The following is a 26,269-nucleotide window of genomic DNA, read 5'->3' as shown; positions in this document are numbered from 1 at the left end:
GTCCAGTGATCTGAACCATCCAGAAACACCTCGTGAGAAGAATTTTGCACCAGTTTAGCACTGTTAGCTGAATCTTGTGTATTCAGAGCAGTGAAACAGGAGCACACACAGGTCCAACAGTATTCACTTTTGCTTCCTGGTGATGACCCCATTTTGGAGCAGTTGTTCCAAAAAACCCAGCTCTTTTCTTTAGTAATTTCACTGCTGATGGTCCAAGTACCAGTGCTGGTGGAAGGAAGGCAGTCTCAGCACAAAGTTCATGGACCTGGGGAGCATGGACATGACATGAGCAGCCAGGACTTCATCTTCAGCAGGAGAATGTTTGGAGATGACACAAACCTCAGGCTTTTGTAGTTTAGAATTATTTTTTTCTCTTATTACTGAAAAAATACTTAACGCTATTTGAGGAAGGATTAACTTATTTTTTATGATGGAAAAACCTAAGCTTTTACAGGTAATAATAGCAATTTAAAAATAGCCAACCCAACAGGCCCCCTGAGATACTTATATCTATTTTAGTGCAGTGGGGGACAGCATTAAAAATATGCACTTAAATATGCTCCAAGGAATTAAGTTTGTGTTAAATTGGAGTTTGGCCAGATAGAAATTTGGCATAACCATAGAATCATAGAAAGTTTGATCACATCTTAAGTTTTATTGTACAGTTGGAAGGATGGGACAAATATAGAAAAGCTCTCTCTTCCCCTTCCTCTTACCCTCTGTTTCTTTCTTTCATTGTAATTAAGTGATCATGTTCAAATTTGTATGAAAAAAAAGTGGCCCATGAGTGGGAGGCCTTGAAGATTAGAATTGCAGTCACTGATTCCCATCCCTCCCCTCTCTCCTCTGCTCCCATTATTCCCTTGTTTGTTGTTATGCATTTTTGTAAAGAGAGCTACAGGAAAGAATTCTGAGGCTTTCAAGGGTTCTGCATGCAATTTTTAATTTTTTTTTTTTTTTTCTTAACTGGTGGCAGTTTTTTGAGAGCTTGTGGGATTGAGTTGTGGTCTATTTGTTTTTTATTCCTCCTACATGAGGGTCAGGATGAGAGAGCCAATATATCCCATGAATGTTGTCAAATATTGGGTAGAGATTTGATGGATTTATGTAGGGGTTCTCAGTTTTACAGCTGATGGAGAACTTTTGGTATTGTAAATGAAATTTAAAGAAAGAGCACTCAGTGTGTCAAGTCCTGTCCTGTTTGTATGCATAAATAACTAGGGCTCAGGCTGAGATAGTTTTGTTGTGATGATAGTCAGCTTCTTTTAGAGTTGTTTTTCTTTTTTTTTTTTTTTTTTGTTCTTTAACAACTGGTTTGCTGTGTCTGGGGCTTTTTGCAGCGAGGCAGAATTTTCCTTTCCGTGGGCGTTCATTTTGAAGTGTCATTTTTGGTTCTGTGTATTCTTAGAAACAGGTAATTCTTGTGTACCACATACTGTGTGCTTTTTGGTCTCAAGTGGATTTGTCAAAATTAAATTTCATGCTATTCTGCTTAAGGCTGCCTGTGCCCTATTAGGGTTTACTGAGTGCAGCCGTTTGCTCTGAAAATCTTTTGGAGTAGTTGTGCAGTACACATATAAAGCAATTTTTTTATTTTTTTTTTTTTTTTTTTGGTGATAGCCAAGTATAACAAGCATATCCAAAGTATTTGCTTCTGACTTAAAAGTTAGAACCACCTGGTTTCTGACGTGGAGGCTCAAGATTCCTGCATGCTTGAACAAAATGTGTGATTAGTTAGCAGAAAATCATGTTGAAAAACAACTGCTGGTGGCTGGCATGTGATTCCTGGATTAATTTCTAGTGCTGCAGTGAGCTTAATTAAGAAAGCCAGGGAAACTATAACATGGAGAAAAAAATTTAACCTGGGAATAAAGAGATTGGGCACAGTTCATGAAGCCCTTTTCAAAACAGCATGTAATAATGAGATTTAAAGACTAAGTGGTTATGCATTTATGCATGGAATTGGTGCCACTGCCTTTTACTAGTTCTGAGTACTGAATTGTTTTCTGGTTAAATCCTGGCAAAGTTTTAGACCTTTGAGCATAGGCACTTGGAACTTATCCATAGGGTGAGCTTTTTCAAAAAGGAATTTATCAAATGTTTATGAGGCAGAGTCAGAAAGATGTTGGCTTTTAAAATTATTTTATTCCTTGCCCCTCCCTGCTCACCCCCTCAGTTTAGAATTAAATAGATATCTGGCAACATGCTTTTTATCTTGGTGTGTGTGTTATTAATTTATTTTATTACTAATATCTGTTACATTATCCTCTAGCAATCAGAATTTAACAGAGAATGATGCCTGTTTGGGACATGTTTTGATGAATTCCTTGTTAGAAATCTTCTATGTAAGTTCTTGCAGAAATCAGAGCTCACACATTCTCAGATTCTTGGTTCATATTCAGAGGTAAATGTGCCAAACATCACTAGCAGTAGGCATTAAAATATTACTTAATATTTCCTCTGAAATGTCAACCTTTGACTGCTTTAGTCCATGCTGTGTCTGGGCACCAGAATTAACACCATCTATTTCTCCTTTGTCCTTCAGAGACTTGGGATTACAGGTGAAAATGACCAGATAGCAGGTTAAGATAAAAGGATCTGTCATTTAAAGGATTGTTGGAACAGGAGTCATTTGGAGCAGTTTGAATAATTCTGCTCTCTTCAAGAATAAAAGAAAAATATGGATAACTTAAATGAAATAAAACAGGTTAGAACAGTTTGCTTTCACTAATACTCATCTTGATAGCAGCCTGCAAGGAAATTTGTTCTGCTGTGCAGCATCCTCTCTGCTTTACAGTAAAATATATTCTTAGCCAAATTATCTCCCCACTGGCTACAGCTGTCAATAAAATGAAAAGAAGTGAGGGTCTGCTGAAAGGGAGAATGTATCAAAATATGACTCAACCAAGGCTCCAGTGAACTGGTAAGGATTGTTTTGCAGGACAAGGAGACCTCCAAGTAATAAAACCTTGTGGTTTTAGTAGCAAATACTGCTTTTCTTTCCATTACAATTTATTTACCTGGTAGAGAATCTCCAATGGGATATAAAAGAACACTTGAAATGTACAATTTATCACATTGAGATGGAAAGAAAAGCTTTGCTTTATTCTTTCATCTTCAGGCTGCAGTGAAGTGTTACTAAAACTCTTCATCACTTGTCAGATCAGGCAGGTTAAGTATATTGTGCTACTTTTTGTAAGCTTTGTACTAGATTTTTTTAGGTTTTTTTTTTAGTTAAACAGGAGGAAACCACTTAGAGACTTCATCTCTTCTGCCTCAGGGGAACAATGTGCAGTTTCAGCTACTGCTCCTATTTTTTTTTTCCCAGACTGGTTTGCATGTACACTAAACTCCTTAATGTCTTTTTTTTTTTTTTCTTTAATGATCTCATGCTGAGATCTATTTCTACAGTTTTGGAGAACACCAGACTGAAAATTGAAGTTTTCAGGTAGTGCTCCTTTTTCTTTGAAATCTAAATTTAAAAAATAGGACTTTTTTTTTTTTTTTGTCTTCCCTTTGCTTGCAAAGTTTGTTGTGTAGTTCTGACAATGCTTCATGAAGCCAATTTTTCTGATGGTCACTTTTTATCTCCAATTAACTTTGATTTCACTTATGTTAATCATCTGAAAAATTAGCATCTAATCTAAGCCAGTCATTTAGTCTAGGGGTGAGATGTGGTTGTTCATCTCATCTTGTGAAAGGTTTTTACATCTCCTTCATCTCTGGAGCTTTATACAGAATGAGTTGAGTTCCCCCAAGATGCTTGATTTCCTTTTTCCCCCCCTTTTTTATTTTTTGGTGAGGAGGCTGTTTATCATAAGAGCAAGGACTCATTTACCCTGTTGCTGAGTGACAGGGGGAGATGTATGAGCATTCTGAAATTCACTAGAAAAAGTAATAGCTGCAGAAATTGGTAGAAAGAATTAAGAAAGGCAGTGATTATATAGCAGAGTGACTTCAGTGCTAAGCAGAAACCTAAGGAAACTGCAGTTTTTGGAAGAAGCACTGAATGTCACATTACATTACTCTGTCAGCTAAGTTCTGAGTGATGACCAATTTACTGTTTCTGTGCCAGTTTGTCTGTTGAACTTTGATTTGTTTTAATTTGCTCTGCCATTTGCAGGGGGGAGGAGAGGAAGTGAACCTCAGATTTCCCAATTTACTGGAAGCATTTTTGTTGACAGATGACTCTTTCTCCTCAGGATTTGTGTTTCTGACCACTTACCCCCTAGAACAGCCTTTTTCTTTTTCCCCTGTACATTTTATGAAATTCCTGAATTCACTTTCTGGTATTTGAGATGCTACCAGCTCTTCCCTGTGCTTCTTCATGCTACTTGTTATTCCAGGCAGTTTATTCCATATACATAACAATACTTGGTCCTTCTTTAAAAATTTGTTTTTCTGACTGCTAACAACTTAGAAGATTAAAATGCTGGTTGGAATAACATCAGTTTAGAGATCAGGCATTTGAAAAAGCAGGTTTTGTTAGCACATCTCATTACCTATTATTAAAAAGTTGCTTGTCATCATTTGTCCTTTATTTAATTTCTGAGTAATGAAATAGTTGTGAAGGTCCCAGCTTCATGTTGCTTACAGTCACTTTTCAGTTATTATTGCAAGCAGCAATTCAATGCTAAATATTGAGCTGAAAATACTTCAGTTATGTTTCAAAGGTTGCCAATACTGCAGCTGTCTGCTGAAAATTACATTTAAAGGTGGTTTTGCTGAAATTTAAGGAAGACACATTAAAATGCTTTAAGTCACCTCCCCTTTCCTCAACAGAAACCTTTTTTTTTTGTTGTGGTGAATGCATTTGAAATGTGTATACTGGCTATTTCTAAGCTGACTTCTTGGATCCAACCATTCGTATGATGTGAAAAGTCTTCTGTCACTTTGTTACTAAATCTTTAAGATTTATTTAAATTAAGGATGCTGCTGTATGGGATGCAGGAAACTGGGAGTGTTCCCTTTGTGGCAGAAGTGTTTACAGATTCTCCTGCATTTCCCTTTCTAAGGCAGTGATTCTCATTTACAGGACCTTGTTCCAAATGCTATTTAAAGGTTCTTATAGTTGGACTTGATTTAAAATTCTTATATCCTTTTTAAATCAGCAGCAGGGAGAACAAATGTGTTACAGTTTGCATCCGAGCTGAACAAACAAGTTCTGGAACTACTGTTTTCTCTGCACTGATGCAAAACATCTGTGTCTAAGCCTGTTGTTATAATTAGAATGAACAAACAGGAGATTGGATTAGAGCATACCACAGCAGCTGTTAAAGATCCACTTATTTATCACTGCAGGCTTCTTTGTACCTAATTTCAGGTGAAGTGATTGCTCTCAGACTTCATGAACAATTCCAGTGCCCATGTCATTGATAAATGAAATCAGAAGTTCATACAGAGATGGTTACACTTTTTTTTTTTTTTTTTTTTTTCTGAATAATCAGCTTCCACTGGAAAATATTTCCTCCCTTTAAAATGTTGCTTTAACTTGCTAGATTGCTTTAAATCAAAATGTCAATTTTATTTTGTAAATTTATCTTTCCATGCAACTCCAGCCACTGAGAAATCTGGTTAATGGGATCAGCAGATATATTGAGGAGTGTTATCTTTGGGTGAAACACTTCTTTGCTTTTCTTTCATTAGCCTTCACCTGTGAAGACAATTTCACTGCTTGATTTTTCACAGTATCATTATGACCTCTCATAATTTGGTTTTTAGCTAATCTCTTTCTAACTTTCTAAATTGTTATCCTGTCTTGTCCAAGCCAGTTCAGAGTTGGATTTCACACAAGGTTAATTAATTTATGTACATATTTTCTGAAAATTTGCACATGGATTCGTGGCAATGATATTGTTGCAAAGTTTTCTGGTATCATTATTGACCAGCATTATTTACATATATAAGTATCATGGGTTATCTTCATACGGTTGAACTCATTTGCAAAGTGAAAATAACTGCTTCACACACAAATAAGTCCAAGTAAGTTGAAACTTGATTTATTTCAACATTAAGAATTTTGTTGCACTCCCAAGCAGGTCCTGGGCTGCATCAAAAGAAGCAGAGACAGAAAGTCAAGGGAGGGGATTCTCCCCCTCTGCTCTGCTCTGCTGAGACCCCACCTGGAGCTCTGTGTCCAGTTGTGGAGTCCCCAAGAGCAGAAGGACACAGAGCTCCTGGAAGGTGTCCAGAGCAGAGCCACTCAAATGCTCAGAGGGCTGAGCACCTCCCTGGGAAGCCAGGCTGAGGGATTGGGGTTGTTCAGGCTGGAGAAGAGGAGGCTCCCAGGTGAGCTTAGAGCAACCTTCCAATATCTGAAGGGGCTCCAAGAAAGCTGGGGGAGGGCTTTGGACACGGGGGGGTAGGGAGAGGAGAAGGGAAATGGGTTAAAACTTGGAGAGAAAGGGGAGATTGAGGTTGGAGATGGGGAGGAAATTCTGGAATTTGAGGGTGGGGAGAGCCTGGCCCAGGTTGTCCAAGGAAGTTGTGGCTGCCCCATCCCTGGCAGTGTCTCAGGTCAGGTTGGATGGGGCTTGGAGCCCCCTGGGCTGGTGGGAGGTGTCCCTGCCCATGCAGGGGGTTGGAAGTAGATAATCTTTAAGGTCCTTGAGAACCCAACCCATCCTGTGACTCCATGAAGTGCATGGTGGGCAATGACTCCATAGCTCTGAGCCAGCCATGAAATCCTCCCCCTTCTCTGCTCAGGTAACACAGTGACATGGGAGAAGGTAACCTGGTTGTGTATATGAGAGCAATAGGACCTTAATCCATGAGAAAGCAGGTCATCATTAGTTTATTTCTTCCTGGGGAGGAAAATGCTGCTGGTTTTTAGTTTCACAAAGCAGAGAGGGAATTTCCTTTGGCATTTGGGTCTGTGAGCATGCAGCTGGCTTAGGAAATAGTGTAAGCAGTAGGGAAGGGGTTGAATGTCAGAAGGCTGATGAAGCAGCATCCTCACGAAGCTCTATCCTCCTGCAAATACCATTCCTTGGTAGTCCTTATATTTATTTGTCTTGCCTTCTTTCTCCTGATTGATTGTTCAGGTTGGTTTGCTCTGACAAGACCAAGAGGCTCTGTTGTGTAGGGCATGATGAAATAATTTGAAGTTAGCAAGGTATGGGGGTGAATGGAACACAATATCTGTTCAGGTTGAAAAGTCAGGTGAACAGAAATTGATGGTTTCCAAAAAATTACTTGTCAAAAGCCAAGGGGGGGGGAAAAAGGAAGAGGAGTTTGTTCTTTGTAAGTGTGTGCAGTCATTTTCACTGTGTGTATGGGCTGCAGGTTATCAGAAAATAACATTTTTCTTTGCCCCAATAAATACTCATATTAACTGATCTCATTCAGCCTCTCCTTGGAAGTCTTCACTTCTTTGGGTACTGAGGCCCATTCCTAATTCTTCAAACTGCACTTAGGTAAAACCAGGGTGCCCTGCCCCACAAACAGTTGTCAGGTTGGCATTTGACAAGAAAATTCAATGCTTAAAGCTCCTCTGAGCTTGGATTCCCACCAACGGAAAGGTGTGTGATAAATAAGGCACAGAGGGCTTTCTGATTCAGTGATGAGCAGATTTGTGAACCTTCTTCCTCCTGCCCAAAATGGGTGCAATCTGGAGCTGGAATTGGGTAAAATTGACTTTTTTGGTGCCTCTGATAGAGCTGGAGAGTCCTCTTTAAAGGTGGTGGTAGGAGATGAGCTGAACATTAGAATTTGCTGTTGATGTAGTACAGAGAGTCCCAGTTTGCAGTGCTGGCCTGTGCAATGGCACTTAGTAATTATTGGCAATTAAATGACTTCTGAATGTAAAACTGAAGAGATTTTAGTTTGTAAACCCTTTTGCCTAGCTGTTATGTGCAGAAATACATGATTATTGCAGTGTCCTCTGTAGCTGTAGGTGGTCATTGAAATACACGTGGTAGAAGCATTTAGAAATAGTCCAAGAAAATAAAAAGGAGAGCAGTAAATTCCCCCATCCTGTCAGATGGAAAAGCTTTAAAGTAAACTTATGAACCATAAAGAGCAGAAACTGCATGACTTAAATTGTCCTGAAAGAACACTGCATGCCTAATCCTCTTGAAAGCAGAGATGTGAAATCCTTCCCATCATTGCTTACAATATGATTACATTTTAAATGCTGAATTACAGAATCCTGATGCTTTTATTCATTGTATTCAGCTTTACAAGCATAGGAGGAATTGCTAGCAGGGGCAGGTAAAATAGCAAGTCTCTCAACTCTTGTTTTTTGAGCTAAGTGTACTCTGCCAGTGAAAGTCTTGTAAAGGTATTTGATACTTCACAGAATCACAGTATGGTAGGGTTGGAAGGTTTCATTATTAGTATTTTAAAATATTTAATGATTAAATATTTCAAATTAGCAGGAGAGCAAATGAGTTATGGCTAAAGAGATGCTGAAATAAGTGATTTCATATATATATATATATATATATATATAAATATATATACACACACACACACATACAGTTGCATTCTGAAGGTGGGTGAAAAGGATGGGTTATTAAGAAGGTTTAATTGGAAATATTAACACCCTTGTAAGGAGACTGAGAACAATTCTTCAAGTTACAAAAACTCCATGGAGTCATGTGGCTACCACAGCAGGAATTCCTAGAGAAGTAAAAAAAATTAGGTACATTTTTGTTAACTGATTTCTTTAACTCAGTCCACTTCTTGGTGGGAAATAAATTGCTTTATTAGCTGTCACATCTTCAAAGAACCATTGCCTGTATTCCCTGTTTCTTCTCTAGCAGAGCTGCCCTGTGGCTGTCACTTGGTTCTACATCTCTCTGAAGTCCTCTTGGACAAGGTGTTTCTTCTGTGTCAAGTGTGTATATAATTTTGTAATAAATTCCAAGTTTCTAGAAGAAAATTCTTGACAGGCTTTTGAGGATCACTCGACTGGATTGAAATTCCTGTCACCTGATTTTTTTTTTTTATTTATTTTAATTTTTCAATAATATTGGAGTCTGGAAGAATCACACAAGCAGCCAATTCTAAATCTGTGCTAGGAATTTCTGTCTGTTGTGCCACAGTGATTTTTGGGACTCCAGGACATCTCTCCCTGCCTGTCTTCAGAGCTGATGGGCAGAGGTTGTTGTGTTTTCTGGGCAGTCAGAAAACCCAGGCTGAGTATTGCAGAAGGGTTTTATAGAGGAAAAATAGAGATATTTCTTGCTTAAGCCATCAGTGACTTGAAGAGCTGATGCTCACAGGGTCTGGGTACATCAGGATGTTCTTGTCCTGCACTGGCTTAAGAATTGGCTGGAGGGCCGGGCCCAGAGAGTGGTGCTGAATGGGGCTGCTTCCAGTTGGCGGCCGGTCACCAGCGGTGTCCCCCAGGGATCAGTGTTGGGACCAGTTCTGTTTAATATCTTCATTGATGACTTGGATGAGGGGATTGAGTCCATCATCAGCAAGTTTGCTGATGACACCAAGCTGGGGCGAAGTGTTGATCAGCTGGAAGGCAGGAGGGCTCTGCAGAGGGACCTGGACAGACTGGAGAGTTGGGCTGACTCCAATGGGATGAGCTTCAACAAGGCCAAGTGCCGGGTCCTGCATTTTGGCCACAACAACCCCATGGGGAGCTCCAGGCTGGGCACAGAGTGGCAGAAAGGGAGCTGGGAGTCTGGATTGCCAGGAAGCTGAAGAGGAGGCAGCAGTGTGCCCAGGTGGCCAAGAAGGCCAATGGCATCCTGGCATGTATCAGAAACAGCGTGGCCAGCAGGTCCAGGGAAGGGATTCTGCCCCTGTGCTCAGCCCTGGTAAGGCCACACCTTGAGTCCTGTGTCCAGTTCTGGGCCCCTCAGTTCAAGAAGGATATTGAGGTCCTCGAACAGGTCCAAAAGAGGCAACTGGGCTGGTGAAGGGACTCGAACACAGATCCTGTGAGGAGAGGCTGAGGGAGCTGGGGGTGTTGAGGCTGGAGAAGAGGAGGCTTAGGGGAGACCTCATCACTCTCTCCAACTCCCTGAAAGGAGGTTGGAGCCAGGGGGGGGTTGGTCTCTTTTCCCAGGCAACTCTCAGCAAGACAAGAGGGCACAAGAGGTCTCAAGTTGTGCCAGGGGAGGTTTAGGTTGGACATTAGAAAGAATTTCTTTCTGGAGAGGGTGATCAGCCATTGGAATGGGCTGCCTGGGGAGGTAGTGGACTCTTCGTCCCTGGAGACATTTAAAAAGCGACTCGATATGGCACTCAGTGCCATGGTCTAGTGACTGTGGCAGTAGTTGTTCAAGGGTTGGACTCGATGATCTCTGAGGTCCCTTCCAACCCAGCCTATTCTATGATTCTATGACCTCTGACTCTGTGTCCTTGCTTGTCCTCCTGCTTTCTTCTCCCAAGTTTTGTTTCTTCTTTGTGTGTTAGTTTAAAGAATTAATTCTAAGATTAACCTGGAAATTTTGGATTTTTAGAATTGCAGACTGGTTTGGGACCTCAAAGCTCATCCAGTTCCAACCCCCCTGCCATGGGCAGGGACACCTCCCACCAGCCCAGGTTCCTTCAACACTTCCAGGGATGGGGCAGCCATAGGAATTTTCACCATTAATCCTCTGTCTTTCTGTGGATTGTGTAAATCCATTGCTGTTTAATTGACTTTCCTGGTAGCTTATTAGAATGTAACCTTGGACATGCTAGAGAGGAGTGAAAATTCTCAGCTTTTCTCATCTAGATGTGAGTCTTGGGAAGGAGTTTTTATTAATGGAGCTGTGAAGCACAGGCAGACAGAACCCAAATCAAAGAATTATAGAGGAAAACCTTCTAATGCTGCTTTCCCCTTTTTTTTTGTTTTGTTTTTTTTTGGTTTATTTTTTTCCAGCACTCCTCAAATATGTTCATTGTTGGGATTTACTACTAAGTTACAAAACCAATGTGATAATGAAAAGAGAATGTTCCAAATATAATAGGAACTAACTTTGCTTTGTTATTTCTAGATCACGTCGATCTAGATTTCTACATCATCTTGTTTTTAATTTAAATTAGTATAAATTGGTTTATATCTGCATTTACATTGTAAAATAGGTAATGTAATATATGCAAAAGTGCCTTTGGAAACTAAAATACTAAATATTTGTAAATTATGCACACTTAATTGCATTGTTTTTGTATTTAATTACCCCGTGAGCTTGTTTAAGTATTGCTGCACATTACACATATTTAACATAAATATTTTTTTATTATTTATTTAACATAAAAGTTTCTATCCTTGGAGGAACACTTTGTTTGAATCCATGGTTGAAGGAAGTGCCTGTAATTCTGAATTTAAATAAGAGTTGCTTATTTTAATAGCATAGTTAAATTTGTGTGAGTCTGAAAATGGGATTTATTCTTAAGAATGCTTCTTCACAAATAATAATTAAAAAAAAAAAAAAAAAAAAAAAAAAGGCAGTTTAAATGCTGACCATGCCCTGACCCAGGGCATAACAAATACCAAAGAAATAAATACCATAGAAAATTGGGAAATATGTAATAAGGCCACTCATGAAAATGACTGTTCTGGCACACATAGCCACTTTTTTCTGACAGTTTGCTTGGACCAGGAAACTTCCTGAGGGTGTCCAAGAGATTCCTTTGTTGTAGAGGAAGGGGTAAAAACAGATAGTTTGGTCTTTAAAGCAAAGAACTTATGGTGTTTTTTTTTCTTTGGTGGTGGTGGAATGAGTGTTCATTATTTTTTCTAATTGGGACTGTTTACAGGGTTAAAGACTGAGTACAACTGTGCTTGAAAACCATTAAATCTTTTTGAATATGTCTGCTGGGAATACTGATGTACTGCTCCACACATTGCCTCTTGCATCCTGTTTCCAGCAAGCCCAGGCTCTTTCAAAAATCCTAATTAAACAAGGGAGAGGATATTTAATGGTGTCATTGACTTACCAGCTTGTTTAAGCACACTTTTTGCTATGGCTTTAATGGACCTGGAATTCAGAGTGTGATTTCAAAAGCAGGCAAGTGTTTTCTGTAGTGTGTAATGAATATCTATATAGATTTCTTAAAAATTTATGTTTTTAGGAGTCCAGGGTAAGAGTTCCATGGCAGTGTTACTGATCTCCCAAGCAAACTGAAGCCTGCAATCCTACCACTGAATTTGATTCCTAAGACTTGGCTGACTGACAGCTCTGATGAGCTTGGGTAGGCAGAGATGGAGGGTTTCACATTGATTTACCAGTGCACTTTAACCTGGACCTTCAGTAACCTGATTCAGGGGTGAGACAAATTTTGTTTCCATGGGCAGTGGCTTGAGACAACTTGGAGAATGTCAGGAGAGGCAACAATGTTTTCTTGTTGGTTAATTGAATAAGAAATCAAATATATATATATATATATTTTTTTTTTTTCCCCTGGTCTCATGGCAATTATTATATGCTGTTTGAGTGCCTGTCATTTTTCTAGTTGGCTACTCTTTCTAAATTAAGAATAATGCACTTGATATTTTGCTTTTTTTTTTTTTTTTTACTGTTCAACCTAAAGGGCTGCTGTCAATATTGGTGGTTTCTGTGTGATGCATGGGATTTAGCTGTAGACCAAACTGGAGTCTTCATTAGAAAGAAGGGTATTTGCATATCATAACATTTCCTAACATTATGCATCTTAAATTGGCACGTGGGTGGGTGAAATGTTTTAATTGTGGAAGCCTCTTAATGTGTTTATAAATCCATAGCTGGATGCTGGGAAGGAACCAGCTTGCTGAGGTCTGCTTTCCCAGCCAATATTTATGGCTGTTAGTGTGCAGTTAGGAATTTTTCCTTGTGACATCTTCATTAACTTGGATGTCTACAAAGCTGCAGTTTGCCCTGCCAGCTCCTGAGACAGATGATGGGTTTTGAAGACAGCCCTAAGGTACCTTGTCCCAGGGGAGCTGGTTTAATGCTCCTACTTAACGTGCACAGGGACATGAGAGCTGCCTTGTTGGATCAGATCGATGGTCTGAATGCCCTGATGCTCTCTTGTCAATACCAGATGCTGCAGAGGTGAATGCAAGAAATTCTGCTGTAATTGGGAAACAGGTTTCCCAGCAAAAAAAAAAAGAAAAAAAAAAAAATCATCTTTTTAGCAGTGGTTGGTACAAACCTCGAGTCAGTGCTCTCCAACTCCACTGTAAATATTATTTATCCTGTTGGAGCTGTCTAGTCTTTCCCCCCCCTTCCCCTTTGATTTTACTTCTGGCTTCAGCAAACAGTGTTGTATTTTACCCTGTGCATTTCAAATACTACAAACCCAAGAAAAATAAAAATCTTTTCAATGCTGTGCTATCAGCTTTGTTTCAAGCCCTTATAACAGTGTGTTATGGAAGAATGAACAGCCCAGAGCTGTTAATTTTCTGCTACTGTATTCTATACTGTGTCTTTTTTTTGTGTTGAGCCATTTCAGGTTTTCTTCCCATCATTTCTACATTGCTTTCTCTAAGGAAAATTGTTGTGTGGTAGTGCCATCCATTCACCAGCAGCCTTCTTGTAACTTCAGAATTTATTCATCTCTTTCAGACTAATCTAACTAAAGACTTGGTGCCCTGAGACTTCCATAGCTTTTGATAAATCAATTACTAGGTAGAAAGAGACAATAAAACAAATGCCTTTAGGGAGGTCTTCAGCTGCCTGCTCTGTGTTGCTCAAATTTTACCATATATGCTCCAGCTCACAGAATGGGACATGTTCTGTCTGCAAAAGCAGTTGCAGCCTCTCTCTGCTGTGTGTTGCCAAGCTAAGAGACAAAAGAAGGAGCTGAATTTTGGAGACTGGAGTAGTGCACAAGGAAGACAAGGTTGTAAGTGATGAGAGTTCAGGTTGACTTCATGTGAAGGGGCAGAGAAACATGGAATGGAGATCGGTGAGAAACCAGTCCATGGCAGTGATGCTGATTCAAAAAAAACCCAAAAAACCCCAAACCCCTTCTCACTTCCTCTGTGCTATGTTTCAAAGACATTTTCTAATGTTTCCTCTTTGCCTTAAAAGGTAGAAAATGTTCACAGAAGCTACTGAACTGAAGAGGTGGGGAGGGTTCTTCCATGTTTTTGTTGTTTAAAGACCATGAATTTCAGAGGAACTGGAATGGATCTTGGCAAAGCTTATGCTTGGTGTTGTGTGGGAAGACTGATAAAACACTGAGCAAGTGTGGAGATGCATCAACTTATATCTGTTTTTCATATTCTTCCTTTCTAAGTCTTTCCATATTCTATAGTTATGTCAGACTTTGTTCTCCTTCAGCCTTCTTTCCTCTCGTGCCCAGTTGGCCATTAAATGAATATTTTTTATGCATTGCTCAGGACAACCAGAAATGGTTAATTTAAAAATCAAAGAAAATGTAAGATAAAAATCTCACTTATGCTTTCCAGTGTGTGTGACTGTTCATTTATCAAAACTGGGTTTGTGTACCAGGTGCTTGCTTTGGTCTCATTTTCTCCTTTTTAAAGTTTTCCAGTCTTACACTGTCCTAAGATTATTTCGACTGGGCACGTGCAGAGTTTCAAGTCTCTCTTCAGCTTTCCCATTGCTAGAACTTTTTGTAGCCTGTTTCTAATCCATGTCTGGGATTCACCACTCATTTTCTTACTGCCCTCTCTTAACAGAAGATGAACCAAACTGCATTTGTAGCTTCTTGCTTGCTATCTTGATGCATTTAGACTCTCATTTGAAGACTGCATTCAGGTTTTGTGTATCCTGCCCTTGTGATAATCCTGGAGTTGTTAGGCTTGGAGTACCCTGCTACCAAAAGAGGTACTGAGAAGACAGAACCCAGGGACCTGGGAGTCTGGATTGCCAGGAAGCTGAAGAGGAGCCAGCAGTGTGCCCAGGTGGCCAAGAAGGCCAATGGCATCCTGGGCTGGCTCAGGAACAGCGTGGCCAGCAGGTCCAGGGAAGGGATTCTGCCCCTGTGCTCAGCCCTGGGGAGGCCACAGCTTGAGTCCTGTGTCCAGTTCTGGGCCCCTCAGCTCAGGAAGGAGATTGAGGTGCTGGAGCAGGTCCAAAGGAGGCAACTGGGCTGGTGAAGGGATCCAGCACAGATCCTCTGAGGAGAGGCTGAGGGAGGTGGGGGTGTTGAGGCTGGAGAAGAGGAGGCTCAGGGGAGACCTCATCACTCTCTCCAACTCCCTGAAAGGAGGTTGGAGCCAGGGGGGGGTTGGTCTCTTTTCCCAGGCAACTCTCAGCAAGACAAGAGGGCACAAGAGGTCTCAAGTTGTGCCAGGGGAGGTTTAGGTTGGACATTAGAAAGAATTTCTTTCTGGAGAGGGTGATCAAACACTGGAATGGGCTGCCCAGGGAAGGGGTGGATTCTCCATCCCTGGAGATATTTCCAAAGAGCCTGGATGTGGCACTCAGTGCCATGGGCTGGGAACTGCAGTGGGAGTGGATCAAGGGTTGGACTTGATGATCTCTGAGGTCCCTTCCAACCCAGCCAATTCTATGATCTATGATCTCTTCATGGTGGGAGGAGAATAAACAGGATGTATACATGGCAACAAGAGTCTTTTGACCTCTAAAGCTGTTTTGCCATCAGGTCTGTCAGGCATTGAAACAAATGTGTTGCTCAGAGAGGCTGAGTTCTTCCTGCCCTTGGAAGTGGTGTTTGTAAAAGCAAATTTTTATTTCTTGAAGGAAGGTGGTCAAATAGCCTGGAGGACTTCTGCATGATTCTCTTGTGGCCTTTGAGAAGTTGCTCTCTGAAGGATGTCCTGCTCAGTGGACATATTGCTTTAATTTTTTTTTTTTAATAGCAAAGCTGAATGAAAAGGAAAAATAAAACTGTTTAAAACTGTTTTGGGTTGGGTTGTGGTAGGTTTTTTTGTTTTTTTTTTTTTTTATTCATTCTCTGAGTAATATGTAGCTAAATCTTTTCTGAAAGACATTTGGTTGTATCAAACCTAAGTGTCTTTTCATTACAAATTTAATGCACCTGCCCTCTCAAGAGGGCTTAGTTAAGGTGGCTGGTAATAAATGCTCCTTCCAGTAATGATTTTTTTTTTCTTTCTTTCAAAATGCAAAACAAATGGGCAGATTGCCAACTCTGCAGGCTAGAGGCTGTCTGATTAATTTGTCCATATTGTATTTCTAATTTCTCAGGCTAATCTTGTTGGTGCTGCAGGTGTCTGCTTTACCTAATATGTGTTGTTTACAGCTTGGGGTGCTGCCTCCTTGCTGTAATCTTAGTATCACTCAATGTTGTTTTTTCTTTTTGTTTGTTTCTATGAAACAACTGCATCAGAGAGAGAGGAAAAAGGCTCTGGATTTTGATCTTTCAACCAGCAAGGACAGAAAAATTAGAGAAAAACATTGATAGTTGCTGAGTTGCACATATCCTTATCCACGAAGCTGTAGTAAACATAAGTGATAAAATTGCTGATTGTTTTTCAAGAGTTGTCACCATGTGAAGCTCTTCCTTTGCTCTGATACTGCTAATGGATGGACTTTGAGATGCCAAACTTGTGGTATGGACCTGCAACCTCTGGAACTATTGGTAAGTGCAGAAGTTCTTCAGTACCCTTAGCTCCTCTGGTTTGACAAACAGAAGTTTGTCAAACTTCTGTTCTTCAAACAGAAGTTTATTTATTCAAAGCCTTTTGGACCTTGGAAAGCATATTAGGAGGATGCTTTCTTTTTATCTGAATTTAGAAGCACAAGTGGAGAACAAATACTAAGGGTTAAGCAAATGGCTTTGCACACTCTTGATTTTTTAGGAGTTTTGGTTTTTTAATAGTTACCAGGTTAGTCTTTACCTGAACTTACAGAAAACAGTGTCTCTCTCTACCAGTGGCTCCCAAAACCATTTTCACAGGTTTTGTGGCCTTTTTAAAAAGGTGGCAGAATGAGTTTCCTTTGGGTTTGCAGAAGGGTGTGGGATGGATAAGAATCTCTGTGTGTTCCTTGCCTGGAAAAGAGCTGAAACATGCAGAGAATGCTCTTACGTTCCCACTACTGCCTGCTCTGCATTCTGTGCAAAATAAAACCCTGTCCTGGTGAGAGGTTCTCCCACCCTTCCAGTCCACACATCTATCTGAAAATATAAAAGTTAAATGGAATGGTTTGCTATGAACTGGAGTAAGAGTGCTGAAACTTTTCTTCTGGAAGGTAACTTCTGTTCACTGAGCACAGTCACTGATTTTGGCCAGCAGACACATCTTGGATTTAACTTAAGAGTTTTCTTTGGCTGTCTGGTCCTCTTGCTTCCTGAAAACCTTGTTTTAAATGTCAAAGAAGCTGGAATTGCCTTTTTGTGTTAGTGTGTATGGGCAGAGGACATGAGCTGGGTGTTGTCTTGCACTTGCAGTACATGGATTGGACCATGTACCATTGGACCATTGAACCATTACTTGCAGTAATGGTTCAATAATAATATTTGGTTACTTTATACTCCTGTAAATTAAAATCTGTGCATGAGGGGGAGGAAATACAACGTGCACTTGTGTCAGGGTTTAACACTGCCCCAGCAATTAAACTGAATGCCAGATGCTGTCTATTAATGCCCCTCCCCTCCCTGATAAAGAAAGGAGAGAGAATAAGGGAGAGAGACTGATGGGTTGGGAACTAAACTACACAGCTTGAATGGAACTGGAATGAGAAATAGGAAAAATGACTAAATCTATACAAATCTGCAGGAAAATTGATCCCAGGTTCCTCCCCCCTTTCCCCCAAGAACTCTCCCATCCCCACTGAGGCTGCAGGGCAGCCCTGGGAAAGTCCAGGCTGGAATCCTGGGCTCAGGAGCAGTTGGGAGCTGGAGGCAGGAACACACAGATTCAGGCTGGGATGGATCAGGAGCAGAGGCAGAGGAAGGGATGGAATCCTCCCAGGATGCTGAAGCAAAGAGGGAGAGGGGAAGAAGGGGAAGCAGGAAGGGCTTTGAGCCTGGGGATCCCTCCAATTTCTCCTGAGGATGAGGTGGATGGGATGGAATCCTCTGTTTGGTCAATTCTGGTCATTTCTCTTGTCTGTTCCTCCCCACAGGAGGGTTTCAGGTGGGACCTCTTGACTCCTTTTCTCCTTTTGGAGGGCAAAATGTTCCTCAGAGCTGAGCAGTGTCCTTGGCTCTGCAGCCCATTCTCCAGCAGTAACTATAACCATGGAGTGGGCTCAGTCCCAGCAGCAGCCACTGCCTGAGAAACTTGCTGTGAATTTCAGCAAGTGCAGCTCCTGACAAGAGACTGAGCTGAAAGCAAAAGCACAAGGCAGAAAATCCCCTTTCTCCTGGCCCAAACCAGGACAACTTGCACTGTAATATTAGGTATAAATCTCCAAGTCTTTCAAACTCTTCCAAAAGTTTGGAAAGAGTTTGGAAAGAGGAGGTGGACAGAAAACTGACACCAGGTTACTACATCCCAGAGGCCATGGAAATGGCACAATGTCCTTTTCCTTTGGTCACTCCTTGGCCTGCTGAGCTGCAGGCCAGAGCTGTGTGGATTTTAGCATCCAGTGCTATTTTGTGTCTGTGATGGTTTTAGGTGGAGCAGTCTGGGCACCCTCTGAAGCATTGTCCAACCTGCTGTTAGATGGGAGCATGGTAATGAGGCCATTGGCACTGCAGCTCCTGGCACTCCATTCCCATTATCCTGAAGAGAATGCTGCTTATCAGACACCTATCAGCATCCACCCCTCACACCCTAAGAGGACAGAAGAGTTATTTCTGGCTGTAGCACGATGGCTTTTTGAGCATTGTTCCCATTACTGACCATCTCTGTAAATTGGTTTGTGATGTGAGCTGTGTGGTAGTACAGGAGCTGCATTTATTTCCTCCTTTTTAGCAGCACAGGAAAGCATTGGGATGCAAGTGGGACCTTCCTAAATCTCCCTGCCTGAAAAATCTTCCAAGTTTGTCTGCTCTGGGATGCACTGGTGAGGAAGTTAACAATGATTTCAGCCTCCTGAAGAACTTAAAACCTTCAGGAGGGGGGTGGTGGGAGTGGCTGGGTAATTTTTGGCAACTGCTGTGTATTTATTATCTCTGGATCATGTTTATTTTAGCAGCCTTGTGCCCACTGTGTTCTAATATTCTCCAATGATTAGCTGTGTGGTTTTAATGCCCTGTAGCAGAAATTATCACCAGAGAAAAATACTACTTTTTTCTAGAAGCAGTTCCACTTTTTTCTGATCCTTTTTCTAACAAATTAACTTTTATCCTTTTTTTAACAGCTTCTTCCCTTAGAACAAATCCCTTTTACTTGTAGAACTCCAATTTTTTTTACTGAAACATCATCTAACTCCAATCTGGGAGCTACCCAATTACATCTTACAATAATTCTATTGAATGATCTATAGCTCCACTTTTATTCCCTATTAGTATTTGGCTGATCAACGGCTTCTTAAGGTCAAATATCTTTATTGGCTGATGCCTGAGTCTTTTTTCATTATAACTGCAGACTGTTCCATGGTCTGTTAGAGTTCTTGTTCTCATATTTGCACACCAGAATGCATCAGTGATGCAGATGCTGGTGAAAAAGATATTTATGCAACATTTTGTGTGTCCTTGGGTGCAGTGGTAAAAAAGGCTGTGAAATACAGAGGGATATGGGTTGGGCAGGATTGCAGTAAGGAACACTTGATCATGGGTTCCCAGGTTGTTCTGTGAATAAAGTCACTGTGATGTGAAAGAAATTCTTTGCTTTTGTGTCAGTTTAATAAATTCTAAGTGTACAAATGGAGAACTTCTCTCAGTGTGGTTTGTGATGCTTCCTGAGGTGTGGGGGAGATGGATGTGTGGCTGCACTGCAGAAACAAGAGCCTTGTGGTTGCTTGGTGTTTCACTGAAGTTTTTTCCTCTTCTGGCAATACATTTCACTGTGCCTAGCTGATACTTGTTTTAATTTTTTAAAAATTGATTTACTTGTTTGGAAATGTGCAGGTGTGGGGACACAACTCCCTATGTCCTCACGTGGCCTCAGAGGAGAAAACAGTGGTGCAGTGTCCATGGTATAATCTCAATAAAATGATTTTTTTTCTTTTTCATTTCAGGTTTGTCACAGTCATTTGTTAAAAGATTCTTTGTTTACTGCTGGGTTTTCATGTATATTAAGATATTCTTAGACTGGGCTCTCACTTGCTATTTGCAAGTGTCCCTTCCACTTCTTCCCAAAAGGATTTTGTCATCTAAGCATTGGCAGCATCTGGCAGGATGGATATTGATTCATTCAGCTTTACTTAGGATGCTTATAACTGAATTAGTTGACTCCCAGGTAGTCAATGAAGCTGTTTCATTCATTCATAAAACTATTTTAAAAGTCTTTTTTTTTTTTTTTTTTTTTTTTTGTGCTGGTGATGTTGGATGATATTTGAAGATAAAACCAATTCCTGGAGATGAGGTCACTGAGGTGCAGGGCTGTTTGTTGATGGCTTTTATGTCTTTTTTTTTTTTTTTTTTTTTTTTTTTTTTGACTCTGCTGCTTGATGGAAAAGAAGTAACTGGTTCCACAAAGGGGTTGGAGGCTGTCTCAGTTTCCACTGGTCACCCTTTGGGGCACTTCAACTTAATTTGTTAAAAAACCATCCTAAAAACCCCACAACGAAATAAAATGAGGGTGATTATAGCTTTTTCCTGATATGTGTCCTCCAAGCTGTCCATCTTAAAAGGGTCTGAAGTCCAGATGTTTCATTTTCTGGGCAAATACTGTCATTAATAGCTTGCTGTGAAAAAGTGAGCAGAAATTTCCCCTCTCTGCTCAGTCTCTTCATGTTCCTGACTGCCAGCACTGGTTGGATGCTGTCTCTATGAATAAATACTTCATAGAAATGAAACCTCCAAGGACACTGCTTGTTGTCTTGCAGTTGCTTCGTATCTTACATTGCCTGAAAATGAAGTTCTCTGCTTTTTAGCTACATAAACAAGTGTTCTTACTGCTTTTGAGGGCAGATTAAGGGCTGTATTACCTTATAAATTTAGCACCTGTATTATGCTCAAGTGAGAAGCATCTCAGGTGAGACCACAGATGTCTTCTAGCCCTGTGGTTCTGGAGAGTGGACTTTGAGCCAGATGCTCTGTACAAGGGAGGTGATTCTTCCCCTCTACTCCACTCTTGTGAGATGCTGGGTCCAGCTCTGGGGTCCCCAACCCAAGAAGGACACAAAGCTCTTGGTGTGAGTCCAGAGGAGATGCCATGGAGATGATCTGAGGGCTGGAGCAGCTTTGCTCTGGAGTTAGGTAGAGATTTGAGGTTCTTCAGGGTGGAGAAGGCTCTAAGAAGACCTTTCAACACCTTCCAGTGCCTGAAGGGGCTCCAGGAAAGCTGATGAGAGACTTGGGACAAGGTCTGGAGTGATGGGACAAGGGGCAATGGTTCTAAACCAGAAGGAGGGAGATTTAGGCTTCTAATTAGAGATTCTTTGAGGTTGGTGCCCAGGTTGTCCAAGGAAGTTGTGGCTGCCCCATCCCTGGCAGTGTCTCAGGTCAGGTTGGATGGGGCTTGGAGCCCCCTGGGCTGGTGGGAGGTGTCCCTGCCCATGCAGGGGTTGGGACTGGATGAGCTTTGAGGTCCCTTCCAACCCAAACCATTCCATGATTCTGTGATTCACTTCCAGGTCCTGGCACCACCTAATTGCAGATTCATTCATTTTCATTTTGCCCACTTTAGATGGCAAAATCTTGCTCACCTCCTTCTTTTACAAATTGATTCTTTAAAATTTGGGAATTTGTTGTCCAGGGAGGTTGTGGCTGCCCCATCCCTGGCAGTGTCTCAGGTCAGGTTGGATGGGGCTTGGAGCCCCCTGGGCTGGTGGGAGGTGTCTCTGCCCATGCAGGGGTTGGGACTGGATGAACTTTGAGGTCCCTTCCAACCCAAACCATTCCAGGATTCTATGAAAATATGGTTTTGGGGTCTATCTCCAGCTGAGATATAAAAGCCCCAAGTGCTGTTCCAGGGAGTGTTTCAGAGCTGCACAAACCAGGGGCATTTGGATCTCCTTGCATCCAGTGTCCATCAGGATGCCCAAAAGAGAAGAGAAAAAAACAGAAAAGAAAAGAAAAAAAAGTGAAAATAGAAAAAAGAGAGAAAAGAGAAGAAAGAGAAAAAAGAAGGGAAGGGAAGAGAAAAGGAGAAGAGAGTGCTGAGCCCCTGGCCCAGGTTGTCCAAGGAAGTTGTGGCTGCCCCATCCCTGGCAGTGTCTCAGGTCAGGTTGGATGGGGCTTGGAGCCCCCTGGGCTGGTGGGAGGTGTCCCTGCCCATGCAGGGGTTGGGACTGGATCAGCTTTGAGGTCCCTTCCAGCCCAACCCATTCTGTGAATGATATTTATGCCAGTAGCAATTCAGTTTGTGTAGGTATAGTTTTATTCCAGAGTGCAAATCTAGATGAGGATTTATATTTGAATCATTTTGGATGTAGTTACTTAATTTTTAATGTCTTTCTGCTGCAGTATTCTGTAGTCATTTTCTTTTCCAGATGAAGCAAAACTCATTCTTCTTGATTCCTACAAATATTTGATGTAAAGTTACCAGTTGTTCTACTGAAATTAATATAACTTTTGGTTATCAAGTTTTCCGAGTTGAAAATGTTACTCATTACTAGATTTATGAGGGTTTTTTTTGTTTTTTTTTTCCTTCTGGAACTCTGCTGAAAGATTTTTTTTTTTTTATTGCTCCAACATCTATTGAATGAAGTAGCAAAAAACCCACCCCTGATCTCCTTGGGTCAGATTTTTGAGAAGCGTGCAGATGTCTGTAAGTGCTGAGAAAATATTTGAATGGTATTGAGTACCCCAAGAGTTAGGAAAAGACCTGTTTTGGGTTTTAAAACCTTATTGAATGGATTTTGCTAGTCCTACAGGTGTGTTTAAAGCTTCTAGGGTTAATGACTCTCCTACTTACCTGCTTCAGTGTGGAAAAGTTTATTTGTGGACTTGAAGTTGTTTCCTTGCTTTTTCACTTCTTAACTAGACTTTCAACTCATTTGACATATAAATAATAAAATTATTCTTTCCCTTTCTGCTTGTTTGAATAAAATTTGGAGAATTTGATAATCTTGTTCTAATACTAGAAACTAGAAGTAGGGTTTTTGGGATGCTGCAAGTGCTTTGTTGGGTAAAATATGCATCTGAAAACAGTCAGTTCATTATGCAGGAAGTTGTTTTCCTTGGTTCCATATGAATAAAACCCAGCATTTTGTCTTTACTATTGAGGTTTCAGTCCCATCTGTCCTCAGCTGATTTTACTTTATAAAGGCATATTTCCTAAGAAAAATGTATTTAATTTAACCAGAGCTCTCTGATTTTTAACTTCTGAAAGTTTCCACTAATTGAAGTTGTTTTTTTTAAGAAGAATAATTTTAAAGGCTCTCTAGTGTTTGCATGCTAAAATTTGAAAGGTGTTTTAAGCACAAGAAAACACTCCAACTGCCTTATAAAAAAAAGAAAACAAGTAAAAAAGAGTACTGTATTATGCAGGTGTTTCTGTAATTAGGAATATGTTTTGTTAACACTCAGTTTAATTTTCTTTTTTTCTAGTTAATGATGAAGAACTAAAGAAAAGAATAGCTGAAGAACTGGCACTAGAAAGAGCCAGGAGGGACTCTGAAGCCCACAAGAGAAGGTTGGTTTATTAATAATGGTATTTAAAACATCCATGTGCTTCCTACTTCTATTACTGTTATTTATCTACTTATTATAAGCAGTTGAAATTTTTCCCCACTACAAAATGGTTGTTAAGACCTCTGGGCTATACAGCAAGTTTTGATAGCAAACACATGTTAAAACAACAAATTAACTACAATTTCTGCCTAAGAGCTGATACAACCTCTTGATCTAAATCCCTTTTGACCTCAGAAGCCTGACTCTCTCTCCTGCAGTCTTTTAAGCTCAGTATTTGTTGATTTCTCCTGAGTCCAAATATTCACTTTGTGGTGCAGAGATGGAAATAGCTGGAGAGCAATGCAGAGGTGGGTTGCTTGTAACCCCTTTGTTTGATCCAAGGGAAATTTTAACAACAGTAGAAATGATAATTCTTGTTATTTCTGTGAATTCTAGGTATTGGTGAGCTGCAGTATGTTTCAGGCTGCTTAAATAGTACAGCAAAGTGCCTTGAAGGTGCAAAGGGCTGTATTAAAAGAGTTTACTAGTAGAAAACCCTTTTGATATCCTTTCTTTATATTAAAACATGAACTTTTAATGCATGTTTTTTTCAGAGCTGGTAGTTTCTGTGAAAGACTGAGTGGAATCTAACAGAATAAAGCAGCAGACTTTGGATACAGCATTTAAAAAATATGCTCAGTTTAGTGTAGTACTGTGGGATTATTTGCAATTGAAAAAAATCCTGTTTGAATCTAAAAAAAATATTTGGCTGGATGGTGAACTTGGTGGGTTTATGTGTTAATTTGTACTTTCAGTGTTTTTTTTCATAAATAGGTATAATAACACATTGCATATAAACATTCATCTACACATTGTTCTATTCTGAGAATGGGAAGAAAGGCTCATTATGATGGATTTAAAAAAATTAACATGTAATTAGAACTGCTTAAAGTGTTTGCATATATATCAGTTGTTTCCTACACATCACATTATTTAATGAAATTAGCTTAATAGAGTATATAATTAGATAGGACTGTATAAATGTCTAAGGAAAAAAAAAACAACACAGGCTTTTTCTTTGAATCAGCAATAAAGGAAATCAATATGGTACAGGGAAAAGTCTTCTCTTGGACTGGAAAACTTGAGTCACATTGGAGCTTAATGTTGACTGCTCCAGAGTTCAATGTGATTACAGTATGGAAATGTAAATTTTGTAACTTTTAATGTTTGTGGTGTTAAACTTCTCAGTAATTTGCATTAAGGATTCTATAGCTCAGTTTTCAGAGGTTTCCCAGTGGGTCTGGGAAAGGTATGGAGCAGCCTGGCTTGTGGTGTACCTGGTTCTAGGGTTTGTAGGGAATCATGCTGGTATTATTCCCTTTATTTTGCTAAGGATTAGTTGGCAAAATACTCCACCTTAAAAGGGTTCTGCAAAATCTTTTTGCTGGCTTAAAATCAGGCTGAAGATTTGGTGCTTTTGAAATAGGAACTAAAATAAAAATATGGAAAGTGACAAGTATCAAGTTTTTTAGCAGCTTTAATCCTTTTCTAGCTTAGTGTTCATGTGTTTTCCAATCTTCTAGTGAAACATTTAAATATATGTATATATAAAACTTATGACTGTAATTCCAGCTGTCTAATAGCTAATTTCAGGAGTGTTTCTGTATGCAGTGTGTGACCACATTTTGATCTGATGGGGAAATGTATTTTACTCATTTCAGACTGTCAAGGAAATTTTAATTATAACTTGAATTATTATTTATTCTCACATACATCCCCAGCAGAGATGCACTCATTTTGCTATAGTAAGTTAAAATCTGTGCTTGTTTCTGGGATTATTTTTATTTCAGGGCCATTACTGTACTCACAACACATGAACTGCACAGATCTTTTCATACTTTTTCATACTATTTCTGTAAGCTTCATGTATTTTCATCCCTTTTTTTTTTTTTTTTTTTATGTGATTAAATATAGTTATAGACCTTTGTTTCTTTGAGAATATGAAGGTTGCCTAAACTTTTGGCTGAGAATAGGAAACAAGGAGGCTTCATCAACAATTAATGATGAACCTTTACAGGACTTGATCCCCCCCCCAATTACAAAAAATTCAAAAATTTGAAAATTAAAAAAAAAAAATCCAAAAATATTTAAAAAAATATTCAAAGTGGATGCAGAGATTAATAGCTCCTCTTATGGGAGCATGTGGGGCTTTTAGAGGGATGGTGATTTGAGCATTACAGTGGCTGAATTGCTCCACATTTTACTGCTGTGGGCCTGGACAATGCTTCATCTCATGAAAACACTCCTGGAAGTGCTTTAATAAAAATGCCTTTTGGCTGATTTTCCACTGGGGATCTACTTGGAGGCCTTCTCCCTAGAGAAGGTGTGGCTGCCCCATCCCTGGAAGTGTTCAAGGCCAGATGGATGGGGCTTGGAACAACCTGGTCTCCTGGGAGGTGTCCCTGCCCATGGGGGTTGGAACTGGATGAGCTTTAAGGTCCCTTCCAACCCAAACCATTTCCCATTTCTATGATTTTTTTTTTTTTTTTTTTGATAACTTAGGTTTCACTGCTTTCACTCTCTAGTGTTCTATGGCAGCCTGGGTCACTTTTATCATGAAAACAACATGAAAAATGTTTTTCTTGTGTAACACAGATGCTGGATGTTCAAGCATTGCCTGATAATGATTTTCTGGAGTCTGTTTTACTTGGCTTGCTGGGCTTTTGTGGCATTTTATTTGTCAGAGCTGGGTAACTTGCAACCTCTGTATCTCAAAATG

At 40.2% G+C, this 26,269-nt stretch overlaps 1 protein-coding gene across 2 annotated transcripts in view; it reads left to right on the top strand.

Moving 5' to 3' along the window:
* Positions 1–26,269, top strand: part of CHCHD3 (coiled-coil-helix-coiled-coil-helix domain containing 3) — a 185,451-nt gene that overhangs the window by 10,794 nt on the left and 148,388 nt on the right. For both annotated transcript variants that reach the window (XM_071734222.1, XM_071734221.1), the window contains exon 3: positions 23,428–23,512. In XM_071734222.1, the coding sequence (XP_071590323.1) occupies positions 23,428–23,512 (85 nt within the window). The remainder of the gene's footprint in view (positions 1–23,427; positions 23,513–26,269) is intronic.

Source organism: Heliangelus exortis, chromosome 1 (genome assembly GCF_036169615.1).
Source record: "Heliangelus exortis chromosome 1, bHelExo1.hap1, whole genome shotgun sequence".
Lineage (NCBI taxonomy): Eukaryota > Metazoa > Chordata > Aves > Apodiformes > Trochilidae > Heliangelus > Heliangelus exortis.
The sequence above is the reverse complement of the archived record's forward strand: the minus strand, read 5'-3'. Positions and strand labels throughout refer to the sequence as shown.